The 17,431-nt window shown below is 39.7% G+C and overlaps 1 protein-coding gene across 1 annotated transcript in view; it reads right to left on the bottom strand.

Annotated features, from left to right (window-relative positions):
- The window catches only part of insrb (insulin receptor b), a 75,141-nt gene that overhangs the window by 22,046 nt on the left and 35,664 nt on the right, over positions 1 to 17,431 (bottom strand). The window contains exons 3-4 of the mRNA XM_086162276.1: positions 2,536 to 2,744; positions 2,308 to 2,441 (exon numbers count right to left, since the gene is read on the bottom strand). Coding sequence (XP_086018402.1) covers positions 2,308 to 2,441; positions 2,536 to 2,744 — 343 coding nt within the window. The remainder of the gene's footprint in view (positions 1 to 2,307; positions 2,442 to 2,535; positions 2,745 to 17,431) is intronic.

The following is a 17,431-nucleotide window of genomic DNA, read 5'->3' as shown; positions in this document are numbered from 1 at the left end:
ATGAGCAAGCTCCTTCATAAAGTAGACGGAGCGAGCTATGAAAGAGAGCAAAGCCAGAGACAACATGATTGAACATGACTTCAAAAACATCTGAAGAGAATATTTTACTCGGTTATTGCTAAGCTGCGCAGAATCACAAAGACTGTTTTGATACCAAATGTTTGTATTCCTGTCTGCAACATTCGCAATAACGCAGTGCGATACATATCGAACCTAATTTTACAGAAAGACAAACCAGAACAGTTTTAGAGGCCTGAAGTTTTGGCGGATTGCTTTTGACAACAAAAGACATTTCGGATAATAATCATTTGTTGGTTTTGCTTTTTTTCCCCCCTTGAAAACTCATTAATGTCTTAATTCTGGCATGCTTGGATTTTCTTTTTTAGTTCTTTCTTTTTTTGTTCAGGGCTCAGCCACAATGTAATCTCCCGACTCCAACTCGTTCAGAACTCGGGCCCAAAGAAATTCAAAGGAACAAGACTATTTGAGTTCAAACTTGGTGCCTTAGATCAGTTTCCTACACAATATTTATGATCCAGTTAAAAATTCTCAAGGTCCTTGATGGCCTGAAGTACAGTATATCACAGCTAGCTGCTACAGCTTAACGTCTCTGAAAGGGAGAAGATTTATTGAGAGCTGTTTTAAGTATTGGTTGACCACAAATTAGGAGCTTTGTTGGAGCCGTAGATGTTAAGAGCTGTAGGGTCAGGGAGAGCTGTCAATCATTAAATTAGGTGATTTACCAATGGCAGCAGCTGATGTTTATCTGTTAATGTGAAAGACGTTTGAGGAAAAAGTTACCCCGTGCCTTAGTGTTTATCCTTATCTGATGACGTGACGAAAAGTTCAAAGACTACAATGCAAACACAAGCACTGTAAACAGTATCTGCCTAATTGTTACTTAAAACGATAATGCCGACACCTTGGATGTATTTTTTTTTTCCCTCCTCTGGAATATCCTCTGCCCTTCACCATTCCACACTGGTGTTGATTCACATTAGTGCATTACTTGTTATTTACATGGCCGTGTAGGGACTTGCGTGCATTTTTGGATTCAATTTCTTTAAAGGGTAAAAACAATGTGACTGACAATGCTTGCTCTAGCTACAGCCAAGTGACTGCGGCAAAACGCACCTACGCGCACACATAAGCGAACACGCACACATACACACAGACACCATGATGTTCCAACTGCAACAAAAATCTAATCTTTACACAATGTACACCAGCACCATCGTTCAAGCCCATCTCCAAGACACAAAGAATGCCACTCTGCTTTACACCCCTGGGAAAGTGACACTTAATACAATGTTCTTCCCTCTTTAAGCACCTGATAATCCCCAGGGGCTGACAACATGCAAGAGTCAGTAAGCCACTTGCTCCTTCAACCTTAAACATGACATATGTACTTTATGGTTGAAATGGCCTTACCATTACTTTCCGAAAGTGCTACGAGCTCTGTGCCACCGGCTATAACTTATTTAAGACAAAACAATATATATTAAGTCTTCCGTCTGATCAGGGCACAGGGGGGGACATTCTGTTCACACTGGAACTTTAAGGTGCATGTTCTCAGTATTAGCTTGGATTCAGGGTCAAGAGTTTCACCTTCCTCGGCGCCTTTTTCCAGCCCATAAACAGAGAACAGGAGCACCTCACTCACTTAGCATCTATTAGGATGGAGGCTCACTGAGAGATCCAAAACATTATCCCAATGAGGTCATTTTTTTCAAATATATTATTCGCTTCTGTTGCACTTTGTGAGCACTGTTGATATTGTAACAGTCACAAATAGGTATCCCTATGGGTGAGGACATTCTCATGCAATTTCATTTACCTACTTTAATATTTCTGCACAAAATGTAGTTAGTTAGTTTATCCTTAAAGGGTAAACCTAATCTTGTTGAGAAACATTATAATGCCCAGTTTGTATGGATTTAGTAAGATTTGTGTACAGATAAGCCGGGATATGTGGTGATACTGAATCTGAACTGGGCCCTTGGCTCTGGTCCACCAATGTCATTCAACTTCATTGTTGGGGTTTTCATTTCGTCGTGTTATCTTGTGTCGGCGCAATTATATTTCCAACTTGAGGAGAAAATGATGACAGTAAATCTGCAATACAGTAGTTAATGGGTGCCATCATGTCTGTCGCACACTTGTTATTGACTGTGTTAAGTGACAACATTCAACTTGTTCTGTTGAGGGATAATTTGCTGCTACATTTATGATCGTGTAATGATGGCCACCATCAATAAGACTGCTGTGTTGATGGTAGCATCAGTGGTGTGTGGGTGTCGAACGTACGTTGTTGAGTTAATTGTAGTGTATCCAGAAGGACACTCTGGAATACAAGCTCCGTTGTGGATGACGTATTCGAAGCAGCCTGACTCGCGGTCTTGGTTCATCTTTTTCATCTGTTTACACTGATTGTGGAGTTCCTGATTGAACAAGCAAAGGTTAAAAATGCAATTAAGAATTAATGATTGCATCAAATGCGTGCTCGATAACCTTGAAATGAGAATTTTTACCAACCTGGCAGAATGAAAAACTAACACATCGCCAGCCTCTGAAGATGTAGTATCCAGGAGGACACTTTTCCACACAGGTGGTCCCATGCAGGAGGTTCCTGCAGGCCACACAGCTGCTAGCATTTCCTGGTTCTGAACAGCCTCCCAGGCACTGGTCATGGCAGCATTGATTCCCCAGGCTGCATGCTCCATGCTTACAATTGTCCAAGCACACTATAGAAAGGTAGAGGGAAAGGAGAACAAGAATTAAAAATGCTTGAGATCAGGTTTTATAGGTAATAGAAATCTCTAAAATCAGTCATGTTTTTGTTTTTTTATTTTAAAATCACAATTTTGATACAATCCGTTCATCAAGGTAGCACACAAGGGATAGAAAGGCATATACTGTATCTGCAAAAATGTACAACTATAATGAAAAACAAAATGATATAAAAAAACAAATCTAAATATGATACAACGAATTAAATGGTGGTTCGAGCTGTACGTAGGAATGATTCTGTTTGTTTAATAAATCAGATATTTCAACAAAAAGGGGTAAACCCTGTTGTCGAGATGGCCACCAAGTGGTGTTTGCATTGATCTGAGAGCAACAAAGGAACCATATACGCCCACCCGCACCCACAATTATTGGATAAAAAGACCGATATCCTGCACTGCCTGAAGCCAGAATATGCAGTCCTGCAAATGTAAAATATTTCTCCCTTACCAACATAAAAAACATAAAAATGCTAAAAAAAATCTTTTATAAATGTCAGACTTGTGACTTCCCTTCTTGATTCATAAAACTAATTTTGAACGAAACTTCCCAAATTACTCAGGGCAGCAATGTATAGTTACTTGCAAAAGCAGAGGTAGTGTAACTGAAATCACATCATCTTGAATTTATTGCTTACATGTTGCATCCAAAAAATTACAGCTCACACAAAGAGGTTGTGTGACCATTTTAACTTAATTTGCACAAATCGGCATGATTAAACAAACAGTAATGTAGTTCAGAAACACACTTAAACAAGCCCTAGCTGTAATTTGAATGTAAAAATGAATTTTTACAACCACGGGTCGCCCACCCTGCATCCAGGAGAGTGACCACAATTACTGTCAGCAGTAGCGGTCTGCAGCACTGTGGAAACAACCTTGATTGCTAATGGCCCGCACATTATATGTCACTGGCTCATGTCAGGTTTCATTTGACCTATTGGTAAACAGCATTTGAACAAGGACTTTCATTGTGATTGTATTAGCCACCACGTTTGATTTAAAGCCCTATAATGATCTAATAAACGGCTTGTTATTGCCTATCTGGTACCCAGTGGAGACTTATTATCTTACTCTGTATCAGGAACTGACCTTTCGACTAAATGCACATGCGAGTGGGGTGTGAACAAAATAGGGATAAGTTGTGGGGAAGCATTAACTGTGGTTTTATTATATTTGTTTATCAAGCCACTTTGATAAGGTGTCTCCCAAAACACAAAATCATTATCAGATAGCCAAGCCATTATTTCAGTATAGTGCCTTCTTTTTAAGTACAAAATAATAATAATTTATAAGTTATCCTTTATTAATCCCCGTGGGGAAATTCATTCTCTGCAATTAACCCATCATGGATGAACCATGAGAAGTAGGCTGCCATTCACCAGCGCCAGGGGAGCAGTTTGGGGTTCAGTGTCTTGCTCAACAACACTTCAACAGGAATCAAACCACAAATGTTCGGTTCCAGAGACGATTGCTCACATGCAGCACATGCAGCACCAATTAGTAGCAGCAACAAAAATACGTTAAGTGGGATTTAAATATGTAATAATTCTTCTTTTCCATGAGAAGAAATAGCAAACTCCAAAAGCCTTAATCAAATTACAAATAACTTTTCTCTAGCAAGATTAATGGCTGTCGCAGACGTCTATCTCACTGCAATATGATTAACAGGACAAATTGAACAAAGTAGTCAAAAGTTAATCTCTGTCAAATATCATACTCTAAACACACTGAGCATAATTTCACCCTTTTGCACGATAAGATGTTCAAAAAACAAGAAAAGAAAAAGACAAACAATATAGGCAATACCTGACATGATATTTGACATGTACTTACTATACGGTTGAATATATCAGCAAAGTGAATACACTGCATCTGACAACTATAAAAACCTTATTGTATTCTATTTCATAACACTGTTGATGAGCTGAAAATTCAAATGACAGAATTGTCTGCTGCCTGAAGAGGGAATGGTACTTCTATGTAGATCATATAAATGCTCGCTTCCAAAGTTACAGTTACCCGCCCCAGCATACAGGAGGGCTGCCCATTCTGCTGCCTGTGTTAAAAAAAAAAAAAGCAGATGGGACTGTACAGGGGAGAGGACAGCTATAATGGAGCTTCTTGGGTAAAGAACAATGTCTAACCGAACACGCCTTTAAAACTACAGCAATGGCTGATGTATTGTGTGGAAAAATATGTAATGGGTATTTCTAACCTTGCATTGTCATTCACTGGAGGTTGTTTAGTGAGCCAGAAGACAAACCAGTGCACACAGCTCACTCTGACCCAGAGAAAAATGCATAGCTTTCTCTGGCCCAGCCCCTCTAGTCTGTCTGTTCTATGTGTACATGCTGTGACCACCATATAGCAGAACAAGGGCAGACACGGCTCGTCAATCCAGCCCCGGCTGCAACTCCATGCCAGAGTGTTGCTCCAGCCCTAGATCCACCCTCGGCTTCAGCCAATGTGCTTGCTGGATGGGGGAAGGCAGCTATTCAATGGCCTCTTCCATGTCAGGGAGGAGAGCCTCACGGGTTTAACCCTGGCCTTGCTGGGGCAGACAGGGGGCAGACGTACCAAAGGAGCCAACATGTCAGGAAGATCCAGCTACTGCTGCAGCTTTAACGAATTAAAATGGGCTTTAAGGTAGCGGCATTAGCAAAAACAGCGAAATAGAGCTAATAAGCCAGCTTTCCGTGACATCAATTCAATATAAATACATGGAAACTGGCTGCCTTCATCACCTTTTATTATTACAAACATGCGATCAGCGCACTAAGCCACTGCTTTTAATTATTCTTTTACATTTATCCTATCCTCACCTACTTCTATCTGGTACCGGCGACACGTCAGCAGGAAGCACTACACCACTACTGCTGCAGCAATACAGTATTCCACATTCTGCTCAGTAACAGGCAACTCAAGCTAACTGCTATTGAACAACATTCAGCTCCCTCATTCATTCATCCCCTCCTCCCACTCTATTGTACTCCTCTCTATTCCTCCTCCCTGCAACAGCCTCACCCTGCCTTGCACAGCTATCTGTCTCTCTATCTGCCTGCCTTTCTAGGCCACTCTGCCCCTCCCACTTTCATTCATACAACGTCTTGTTTTGTTTTTATGCTGGAAGGATTGGGGGATGTAGGGAGGAAGCCAATGACAGAGGAATGATTTCACTCATGCATCAGCGAGAGAAAGAGGAGGTGTATCATCGTGAAGCACTTTATCGCTGATAAAGCTGAACACGCGAATGTAAACCTCACTGTGTCATTCAGAAATCTGCCTGGCGTGTTCATCCTCACGTACACAGTTCCAGTAAGGCTTTTAAATGCTGAGCATGATCAAAGGTGTGTTGTATTTACCTATCATTTGGCCAAAGCAGTAAAGAGCCCTGGCTGCTCAGTCACCAGGGAAGGAACATGGGAAAAGCTGAGCAGCCAATAGCATACAGCCACACACAGCAACACTTCCTGCTCTTAACACATAAAACCTCCCCTTTAATTGGCAGGGTTGTCTGCAGGCAAAGTGCTGGGAACAATAACAAACACGTTTTTACCCCAGAGCCATGCACGCACACAGTCATCCGACTACTTCTCTGTCACACACATACACACATGCACGCACGCACACACGCACACACGCATACACACATACATACACACCCCTTCTGGATACAGGTTTACTATATTTGGCCACAGTGGGAGTCCTCAGCTACAAAAGCTTTGCTATAAATGTTTTGAAAGATCTGATGTAAGACATTTGCTTGGAGAGAGTAGAGGAGCGAGACGGGGGTGTAAACGAAACCATACTGAATGCTAGTGGGGAAGGAGAAACCCATACTGTCATCAGAGGCATCAATACATATGCAATAAGCACATGCAGGGACAAAACAAACTAAGGCGAGAGTCTGTTTGTGTTTGTCCTGACGCAGGGTAACGGAGGACGCAAATACGAAAAAGGAAGAAGGTGAACTGAGGAGCCGAGCAGTAGAAGTATTAAGGACAAAAAAAAAAACGAAAACCATTATAGAAAAACTGTGTATTTTTTGGTCAAAATCAGGTGATTACAGAAGTTTGTAACTATTTACTACTTCTCAGGAGGTCAGAAATGTAGTCTTTATATTACTCAAGCAACATCTATGTCTTCAAGTGATGGACAAAACACAATAACCAATAGGTTTCATGGATCTGATTTAAAAGTACAGTCATGATAGGTTTCCTTTTCCTATGCAACAGCTACTCCCTCCCAATTATTGGCACACTGATAAAGAGACACTTGCAAAGCACAAGGACAAACCTAGAGGTAAGAGGATTTGTCAAAGTTTGATATGTTTGGCAGATTTAATGTATGAAACCATGCCATGTGCATTAGTAATGTAATAAGCTCCCTGTGTTTATCCAAAGTAAAATGATGAACCAATATCCTAAAGCCATCCCATTCTTAAAGTTACCTCAAGTATAAACAAAACCAACTTGTGAGCCCTTGAGGTATGTACAACAGGGAACTGTTGAATTTGATGCATACTTGTCAAAATAAAATGTTATACAATTCTGAAACTCTCTGTAAATTAGCCAGTTACAGGATCTAAAGGGTTTCCCCTTCCTGAAAACAAAATTTTAATATTGGTACCAAACTCAGGCTATAAACAGCAAAGATAACAGCAAAATTATTTTAGCAAAAATCGTTATTTGTTTATTTATCTATTTATTCATTTTCATATCACAATGACCCTATCAGCCAAAATGTACTGTATAACCGCAGGACGATAAGACATCAACACACAGACACTGTTGTAATTTTTAAGAGTATATGGTAATCAGTATTTCAGGAGAAAAATAAAATGCTTTTTGCTAACATCTAAACAGATGCTATGTGTGACATAAAACCGACAAAAAGTCTGGAAGTTTCATTATGTAGACCTCAAAGTTGAGCCCTTTTACCTGAATATTGCTTTTCTTTTATGAACTTCAAATAAACATTAAAATAGGAACACTGTTACGAGTGCATCCAAAATGAAGTTTGTGTTTTTATAAATATCTTCACATTGGGAAATAATTCCACAACATTAATTACAAGTGAAACCAAATTTCACGAAGAGAGGCAATATTGGACAGAAACACAGATAATGTAGGTTATTAGTTTAAGCTGATTAAGGTTAATTGAGGACGCTGCCCCTGTGTTCATGTAAGCTCAGGTTTTTATCAACCACAGATCCAGCAATTAAAAAGTCAGTCTCAATCAGAAGACCCTGTGGCAGCATGGGCTCAAAGGAACGAGTGAGCGTTCATGGAGATAAACAAAATGAGTGAATGTGGCTTAATGACAATGTTTTCTCCCTTCTTTGTCTGCCTTTTTATTGATCTCCTTGTCTCTGTCTTCCTCTGTGTTGGCCAGCCCTAGCCCATCTAGTTACCATGGAGATGAGTCCAGACATAGACTCCTGCAGTAATTAGCTGCATGCTCTCAACAGGCATTTTCTAAGATTCCCCTCCAGTCATCATTTATGTTTTGTCTGTTAATGATGAAGCTGCACCAGCTATCAATCCCAACACACTGATCCTCCAAGACTCCTCTTGACCAGCCAATACTGCTATGACCTGATGAGACACCTCATTTACTCATAGCTCATGAGAAATCTACTCCTTCAGAAAGAGATGAAATCTTATTACAGATGCTCAGGACAGTCCTCCTCATTACTCCTATCTTCTAGTCTCCTGAGACACATCCTTGACAACTAAACTTCTCATTCTTCCTTCACAGACACTCATCCTTCTTTGTTAACCTCCACCACATTTGTGCTCACTGTCCACTGTGCCCATCTTTTATCCAGTATTCTGTGTATTCTGTGCAGCTGCAGTGTTTGCACACGCATGCACACACGCAAGCAGAGACACACACAGTTTGAGTGAGAGACAGAGAGAGAAATGGATAACAAAAGTCAAGATTTTATAGATGAGTCAAAATTACTATTGTGGCTTTGTCATGCACGCTGATTCACACAGACAGACACACTCCTACAGAGACAGATGTCCAGCAGATTCTGCTGACTGGACTGTTTGGTGACACTGAAACTCTTGTGTCGAGTTGAGGCAGATGAACATCCATCTAGCGGGCAAGACGATGCAGAGAAATATTTAAAAAAAAAGTCACATGAATAAACTAAAGGCCCAGTAGTCTTTTTATTGCAGGGATAGCATTTCACCGAGATCAGCAACTCTTTGAAGGGTACCTTTCAATAACAGACCGAAAAATGATCTTTGACCCTAAGCTAAGACAGGCTGAAACTTTGTTTTCAGTCTCATCTGTCTGGATTCACCTAGACCTTTGATGTGCAAGTTAGTTATGAAAGGAAATTAAGCAAGAAGTTTAGAATGTTCCATCTTTAAATTGCTGTTTAAAGTCAAGCTTGAATAATTCAAACGGTGGCAAACCATTTTATTTGTCGGTAACTTCTCAACCGCACACAAAAATAAGCACAGATAGTGATATAACATATCAAACTGAACACCCTTAAGCGCAGTCTTATAGATTGTAAATGTGCCTGGTCACAGAAAATAACCCCAGTATACTGAAGTCATTTCATTGCTTAAAAAAAAAAAGAGAGAGTCTAGTCATCACTAATACATTGTTGAACCTCTAAATTTCAAAGGTAAGGATGGAGCTAGCAATAAATGTCTTGTAAGTTTCAGATTTTTTTGTCCTTTTCTCTTTCCCTCCTTATGGTCATATTCTGTACCCCTTCAGCGGCATTGTTTACCTCCTGTTTTCCTGCCCTCTTTCAATTTCAGAGGCTTTGAGGTGCTTCATTGCCAGGGATGCTACATATTTTCAAACAAGCTCCAAAGTTAGAGAAAACCTGTCTAGGATTGCGCTGAACGTTAAAACAATCTGGATTTATTCTATTTGAATCCAGCATATTTTTGGTGTCATTTTCACTGACTTAATCTACATGGCAGAAAAACATCATTTGTTCTGAAGAGAGTTATATTTGCTAAACAATGCATCTACCACGAGATCTGGCAGACACAATCCTTGTGAATAGAAATACTCCTAAGACATTAACAGACAATGACAATGAACTGCATATTCAATGTTCTGTATCTTGTACAACCCAAACGCGGTGGAATTAATAAACCTGCGTCCAAAATAGAATTTGTGAAAGTGATTTTCAATTGAGAATCATTCCTCATAACCCCTCTTTTAGTTGACAAAGACTCAGTTTGACCTCACTGAGACACATCTTTCCACCAGCAGAGTGGCCAAGGAAAACAGCCAAACAGACTGGCCAGGGGTCTCCAGGGCTGGTGTGCATGGACTGATTGTGGAGAGTGTTAGTCACAAGAAAAACAATGTAAACTCACATCTGAGCTGAAATGTGTCAAAGGATTTTTAGGGAAAATTGGGTGATCTGTGGGTCTATTGCTTCTGTTTGCTCAACTCTGGTCATTCATCTACTTAGTTACAGCCCCTTTTCCTACTGCAGTGGACTGGAAATTGTAGAAGGCCAAGATCTGGAACCAACATTGGGTACTGGTAATTTTAAGGAGAACAGGTCTTGAAATCTCAGGTTCAAACAAATAATATGCATGTAATAATGTAATAAATCATGTGCAAAAAAGGAAATATAGAGCTATTGACCCTCATTTATGAAACAAACACAGAAAATCAAGTGTGGAATTATTTCCAAGCTAAGATCTGCATTTACAAAAATGAACGTGACATTGACATAAATTTCTGGCACACACGCATGCACACCAGCTGGACTATAGCCAGCATAAATCAAGCTTAATACAACAGTGTCGGCATCTAGACTAAGCGCTTCCGTTGTTCCCACTGTCCCTTTTACACAGATGTCCATTTGGCACTCTTAAACCTCTACTGCTGCTCAGAGTTGTAAAATTCTCTCCACAGACTGTCTGTGTGCTTTGCTATATTGAATATACAGAGCAGAAATATGTTCTTGAAAACGGCTTTAAAAAAACAAATATTCATATACATTGTGGTAAGAATTGTTGAGAAAATATAATCTAAACTCCTTTGTAGGCATGATGGTTTCAAAGTTATCTCAGTTGAGTGGTTTAAAACCATTTGCCATTTGCCAGCACCTCAGAAGAACAAGTTACTATCAGATACCAATAATTTCCTTGAGACGTTTTTGTATATAAATAGGGCATGTGTTCATTTGACAGATTTGTCACCTTTGAAAAAAATCCCTCAAATGACACATTACCTTTCTTATGAGGAATCTGTGAACATGTAAATATTGGATATATGGTGGATGATTTAAGAGGTTTACCTGGCTTTTGATGCCCCAATTCAAGCTAGCAAGTAAATTGGCAAAACATTCATTGTCCAAGTGAAAACAGGCTTCTGATGTCAACCTGTGCACAAATGCATCTGTCTGCATTGTCAGGCTCAAATATCTAACCAGCGAAATAGGCAGGAAAAAACAACCAAACAATTCTGCATGACAATGCAGGAATATTCCATTGCCCTCTATTCATTCCAGAAAGTCTTTGCACACCATGGAGTTTACAAAGTCATGTTTGTTCTTAATTTGACAGGATTGATAAGTCTAGATTGTGTCTGAGTGAATGCCTACCAGTGCACCCTGTAAAATGCCCCTGTTGTAATGCTAATGCAGCGTGTGCCGTGCTAAAACCTCCCTTAATTAAAATCTTAGTTCCAATAACTGGCAGACTAAAGAGATTTGCCATAAGCACACACTATTAACTGCTGAGCAGATAATGAAGGGAGATTATGTGTGTGTGCAAACACACGCATTAAAAATACCAATGACAATATATGGGATGTATGAAAGTAGACCACTGACACAGCAACATACATTGACACGATCCAATGTAAATGAATGTGCAGTGAGCTGACCATGACATGCCAGAGATGATTGAGTGGCCATGTTTGCAAAGAATGAAGGCCAATGATAAAGCAGCATGAGAAATCAGCGTAAAACTTGCACCTGAATTCGGTAATTAAGATGTGCAGGGAAAGTGAGAGAAGCAGGCAGACTGATTGGTGAGTACCAAGACAGAGGAGTGTAAAAGAGGTGCATTACGTATAAAATATATAGAATTTGTAGAGGTCACAGGAAGACCATTACCTGGGAAACAAACAAAAAGCCATTAGCAAAGCATTGTTGGTTTCATAGATTGAGTTTTCAGCATCTTCGCATCTAAAACCGTGTGTTGTCTATTCTTTCTCACTCCCGCCAATCCCCTCCCCCAAGGCTTGTTTTTCCCCGTAGCACAGGAATTCATCAGGCATTTCCTTGAAAACCAGATTAACTGCAGGACATTTACCTAGTTCTAAAGACAGAGCAAAGAAAAAAAAGAGGAAGGTCTGATTTGTTCGTCGCCACAGTGCAATGAATGATCAAGTGTTTGCCTTTGAATCTTTGTAAGTTCCTATCAGTGAATATTACAATAAATACAGTGTAGCTGTAGTAAAGATTCACTGCAGCACTGAGGTACTTGGGGCTTGATATTTGGATGCAGCTACATCAGTTAAAACAGCCTATCTATGGAAACTGCTGGAAGTGAGATGTGTTTCTGTAAAAACAAATTGTATACAACCAAAAGGTTGAGAGCCCTGTATTTCAATCTTATGTTTAAATTCCATGTGCACGATCAATGTGGATATATGCATGTACTAAATTAATTTTTTAGGATCAATAAACTTATACGATTGTAATTAAGCTCTGCTTTTTCTCCCTCTGTCACTAATACCGCCTAACTGATCCCGTCTCTCCTCTCCATTTCCTCAACAATGTTGACAGATAGTGAGAAAATTAATGCAGGACTATGCGGATGAAAAACAAAATGGTCCTGAACAGGTTGTGGCTTAAGATAAAAATATTCAAAATCCAATGTTAATACCAACACAATGTTCCCTTGCCGCTTTTACTCATTGCCATCTAATCATGGTGTCTTCTAAACTCATATCGTGACATGAGCTTTGTATATAATTTTGACACTCGCATCTTTTGGTCAAATGCAAAAATGTATGCCATAAGCAGTGAAACCACACCATTCATTCCTGATACCTTGCACTTATTAACAGATGACATGACTTGAAATTAACAGTGTGATTGATTATCAGCATTTGAAAATGTAGGTTTAACTTGATATAAGTAACAACCACCTATCTTTCACTGCCAGTTTCACACATGGCAGCTCTACGGGCCCATAAGCAAAAGGGTGTGAGACTCTGAGGGAATCAGAGTAGTACCTCCGTCATGCATACACAAGGGTCTTATTTTAATTTTAATCATGGATTACACACAAAAGAGGGAAACTGGGGGTGGGGGGGGGGTGGAGTAGTTAGCAATCTCGCCTCACAGCAACAACGTTCTGTGTATACTTCTTCCCCTGCTCCATTTCAGGAATTGGAATTGGATCCAGCACCCACCAGCTACAGTATCCTGGGTGAAGGATTGGCCGTATAATTCATGAATGAATGAAATTAGAAACAAAATTAATAGGAAGAAACCTCAATTCAATATATTAGGTGACATTCATTTCCAGATGAGCATTGCTTGGAAAAAATTAACTTGTATTGGACCAGAACTATCAAATAGTTGAAAAACAAATGGTACAGCCAGTAACTTTGTGTGGTCTCAGGCAAGATGAGGAGAAACACCTGGATATTTTCTTCATATCAATAACACATTTTCAACTTTCCAGCAACTACACAAAAAAACAAAATAACATATCATCCTGTTAACAACCTAATAGTGGTACATGCATTCCAATATGTTATTAACATTTGTGCTATACTATTTGGCATTCACCTTGACAGCAAGGAAAGGATTCCATTGAACATGGAAACTTGTTTCCTTAGTGTGCTTATGACAATAAACACTTTGATTATTGAATCTTGAATTTGCCATTCAAGCACAGAAACATGTTTTTCCACGTCAGCCAATGAACAACCGGGCATGTGGTATATGAGCTATTTTGCAAGAATCCAAAATTGTCAGGAATGCAAACCTAACAATACATACTGACTTTGGTTTCGACGTCATAGCATGGTACCGCTTTAATTATTGACCCCTTATCTGAAGCAAAGAGTCAAAGGCCACTAGCCTTCTTCTGAAGCTTAAGTGAACGGATTCCAACCACACACTGTATTTTCAACCTTCAAATCAGTGAAAAAGTAAACCAGTCAAGCCATACATTTCCTTGCGTTTGATGCCTACTGACATCACTTCTATCGTTGTCTAATTCTCCCTGGCAGTTGATACTACGATGGATGAGGCTTGTTTTCTCACTGACAACATTCAGAAACTACTCTGGCTAAAGCTAGGGGATAATGTGGACATTATGGGGCAGAAAGGAGTGGCCAGCTCCTCGGCCAGCCTCAGTTACATGCCAAGCTCAGGCACATGGCGTCCCAACAGGGGCCTGACTAAAAAACAAACCCCAGCTGAGGGATTTACACAGCAGGGTGACTGCTGGATGAGAAGAGTCCATCCACAAAGGAAAACCCGTTTGTATCCTATGTATGCATGTATGCACATACATAATACATTTACACATGGGTATGGGACAAAAGGCTAAGGAACACAACACGTGCAGTAGAAGAAGGAAAAGGGTGTCAGGGGACTGAGGAGGCCCTGCGTATCCTTGGGGGTGCAGTTGAGTCAACAGAGGCCCTCTAGCAGGCAGTCTGGGTAGGTGGGTGGATGGCACACAAAGAAAAAGCTTTTCATTGAAACAGAGTGGCCAAAGGTAAACAGGGAGGAAGGACCACCTGAGTCTAGAGCTTTATTTTTTTCTCTTAGTAAAACAAACAAAAAAAATTGAGATTCAAATGAATTTCGAAAAATCAAAAAATATGTATGAAGTATGCGGCTATGGCTTCTCCTACCCGAACCGGTTTAGTCCTGGAACCACTGGCAACCTCAGAGTTGAGCCTTGGTCACCTTTTACGATGCAATACAACAGGTTATATAACAATTGTTTGACAGCTCCTATCAGCATTGTCAGACTCAGGTCTGATTCAAATGTTAAATAAATGCTAAATAAATAGCAACAGATTGGGTTCTAATTTGGACATGCTACAAGTATTATACATTGTTATACTGACCTACTGTAAAGAAAGGTTTGAACTGAAAGGGGGGGGGGTTTAAACTGCTCCAGGATGCATGTAGAGCAGAAATGCTTGTTTGTTTCTGCTCATTGATACTGTTGTGTGTACTAGTATTGTGTAGACGCCTCATTACAGACAGCTCAGTTGTTGGCATGCTTGTTAGAGGCAAATCACCGTGGTGTGTGAAATGACAGGAGTTAGAAATTTTGCTTGTTTCAAATAACAGTCAATAAATGTTAAAATAAAATATATATAGGAAAAAAGAAAATTAGATTATTTAGCACTAATGAAGCCGATTACACAATCTAGCAACAAATTGTACACAACAGTGAGACTAATCATGTACTCAAAATAAAGGGATGATTTTTAATTAAACATTTGAGGTTCCTAATCCAAGGGTGAGCTCAGATGTGATTTACAAAACAGCAAGCAATGACAAAAAAAAGCAGGAATTTTATCTCTTAATGGTGCCAGAGGAAACACAATGAAAATAGCTAAAAAAGGAAGGTGCATCCAACTCAGCTAGCTACTGTTTGACTGATTTATTCCAAGATGCACTGCTATGGTTTATTACTCTGAGCGTCTGTGTCTGTGTCATGAATAGAGAAAAAAAGTCTCACATAACATGAGTAGCAGGTCCTATGCAAAGCAGTCCTAATGGTCCTAATGAATTGGCAAATTTGTAGGTGAATAATTTCACTGAATATTGTCCTATGGATGATCATAATAGAACAAATAAATGTATCTCTAAAATTCTGCCCACTGCTTGAAGAAGTCATCCTGGATAAGAGTAACTGCCATGGTGATGAGCCACCTGGGTGCCTCTACTTTACCTTTGAAAAGAACCATACATTGCAAATTGTTTCACAGGAGCACTGAGGTTCTGGGCATAGCTGCTTATGTCTGGTTAGACAACCCTTGGGTAACTGCCATTGTCCAAGTCTCCATAGAAGATTTTTTTTTCTAATTTGTTATTCCACTTGCATGACATCCCAATAATCACATGAGGTTGCTTAGTTGGTTTATGCTTTTGTGACCGGTGTCTGTGCTGCTTTCATAAATCTGGACCTCTCGATGTTGTTACCACAGAGAGCCATGTGCATAAACTGCAATCCAAAACAGGTAGAAGAAAACAAACAAACAAGATCGAAAAAATAAATAAACTGTTTTATAAAATGATAGCACTGAAGTATGGTGGAGTTCATGAACACCATGGTCACCGAAATGAGTAGGAAGTGCTCTTTTAATTTGTGAAAATAAACAGCCTCAGATGTGAATCATGTATCCAGTATCCTGTGCAAGAAGGGTGGGTCATATGACAAAGAAACTGAGCCTTATTTTTTTTCCTCCCTCCATGAAGGCAAATCGAACACAAAACAGAACCGATGTAAACCAATTAGATACTGTAAATGAGCAACCCAGATAAAGCAAAATGTGCAGACCTCTTAATCATATTTAAATCAGCATACATAACTGATATGACTAAATTAAATCATCTACAAATCATTTCACAATTGGCTGAAATTAGTGAATTAAAAGAATAAGGAAATGAGTCGGGAGAATGCAGTAAACCCACGCCTGTGGTAAATCTGGGTGACGGGGTTCAAAATGAACACCGCAATGCATCTAACTTTCACCCGGATAGCATTTCATTGACAATTATGAATCCAATATTATCTCTAACTAGTTTTTCGGAAGTGACATTTACACTGATTAGTTTTTGTCCTATGTCGTCATTACTGAAACCAAACGGTCTGAACAACAGACGTGGCAGTCTTTTTCAGGTGCCTGGGTAAACGCCTATTCCTTGACTGAGTGTCTTTTATTCATACGGTGCTTTTGCTTCCAGAAAGTAGAATAAGGTTAGTTGGACAGGATGAAGGTACAAGACGGAGTACTATTAATTTACATGAACAAGATTAAGTCAGTTAGAGGTTCTAAATGCCACTTTCAATTCATTTTCTGTGAACTGCCCAACCCTAGACTGTGGTCAACTTCTAAATATAGCACTTGATTTAACACCACACTGCTGTATAACAGATGTGATTCTCTGCCACAGAACATTGGAAAAGGCAGAGGTAAACAGCCGTGTGTGTATCTTTGTAATACAATTTGAAAAAGTCGAATGAGGGCTAGATTGAATCAGTGTACAGAGACTCATGGGTGGGCAGAGGGAGAAACCTTAACAGGACGCAGTAAACAGGTATTGGTGATGGATGATATCAGCACCCATGGCTGACTCCTGGAATAAGGAAGGCTTCACTGAGAGCCTTGCTGACAGTTGTGAAAGCTACTACTCTGTTTCATGTTTTTCGCTTTCACATTAGAGATCTTTGTCTTGGAAATAGATGAAAGGGAGTTTCATTCACTAGAAATATACAAATGGATCGCTAATGGAAAACTGATGGAAATTCTAGGCACTTTTATTCGTTGCCACATAAAATTCCCAAAACAGCATTAGTTTGGCCACAGAAAATTCTCCCATGCAGATCATTGTTAGCCTGGGGCTGACTTACATGTTGTAAGATCTTTCA

Source organism: Fistularia commersonii, chromosome 16, assembly GCF_037954325.1.
Source record: "Fistularia commersonii isolate RoL2024-O1a breed Wild chromosome 16, RoL_Fcom_v1.0, whole genome shotgun sequence".
Taxonomy (NCBI): Eukaryota; Metazoa; Chordata; class Actinopteri; order Syngnathiformes; family Fistulariidae; genus Fistularia; species Fistularia commersonii.
The sequence above is the reverse complement of the archived record's forward strand: the minus strand, read 5'-3'. Positions and strand labels throughout refer to the sequence as shown.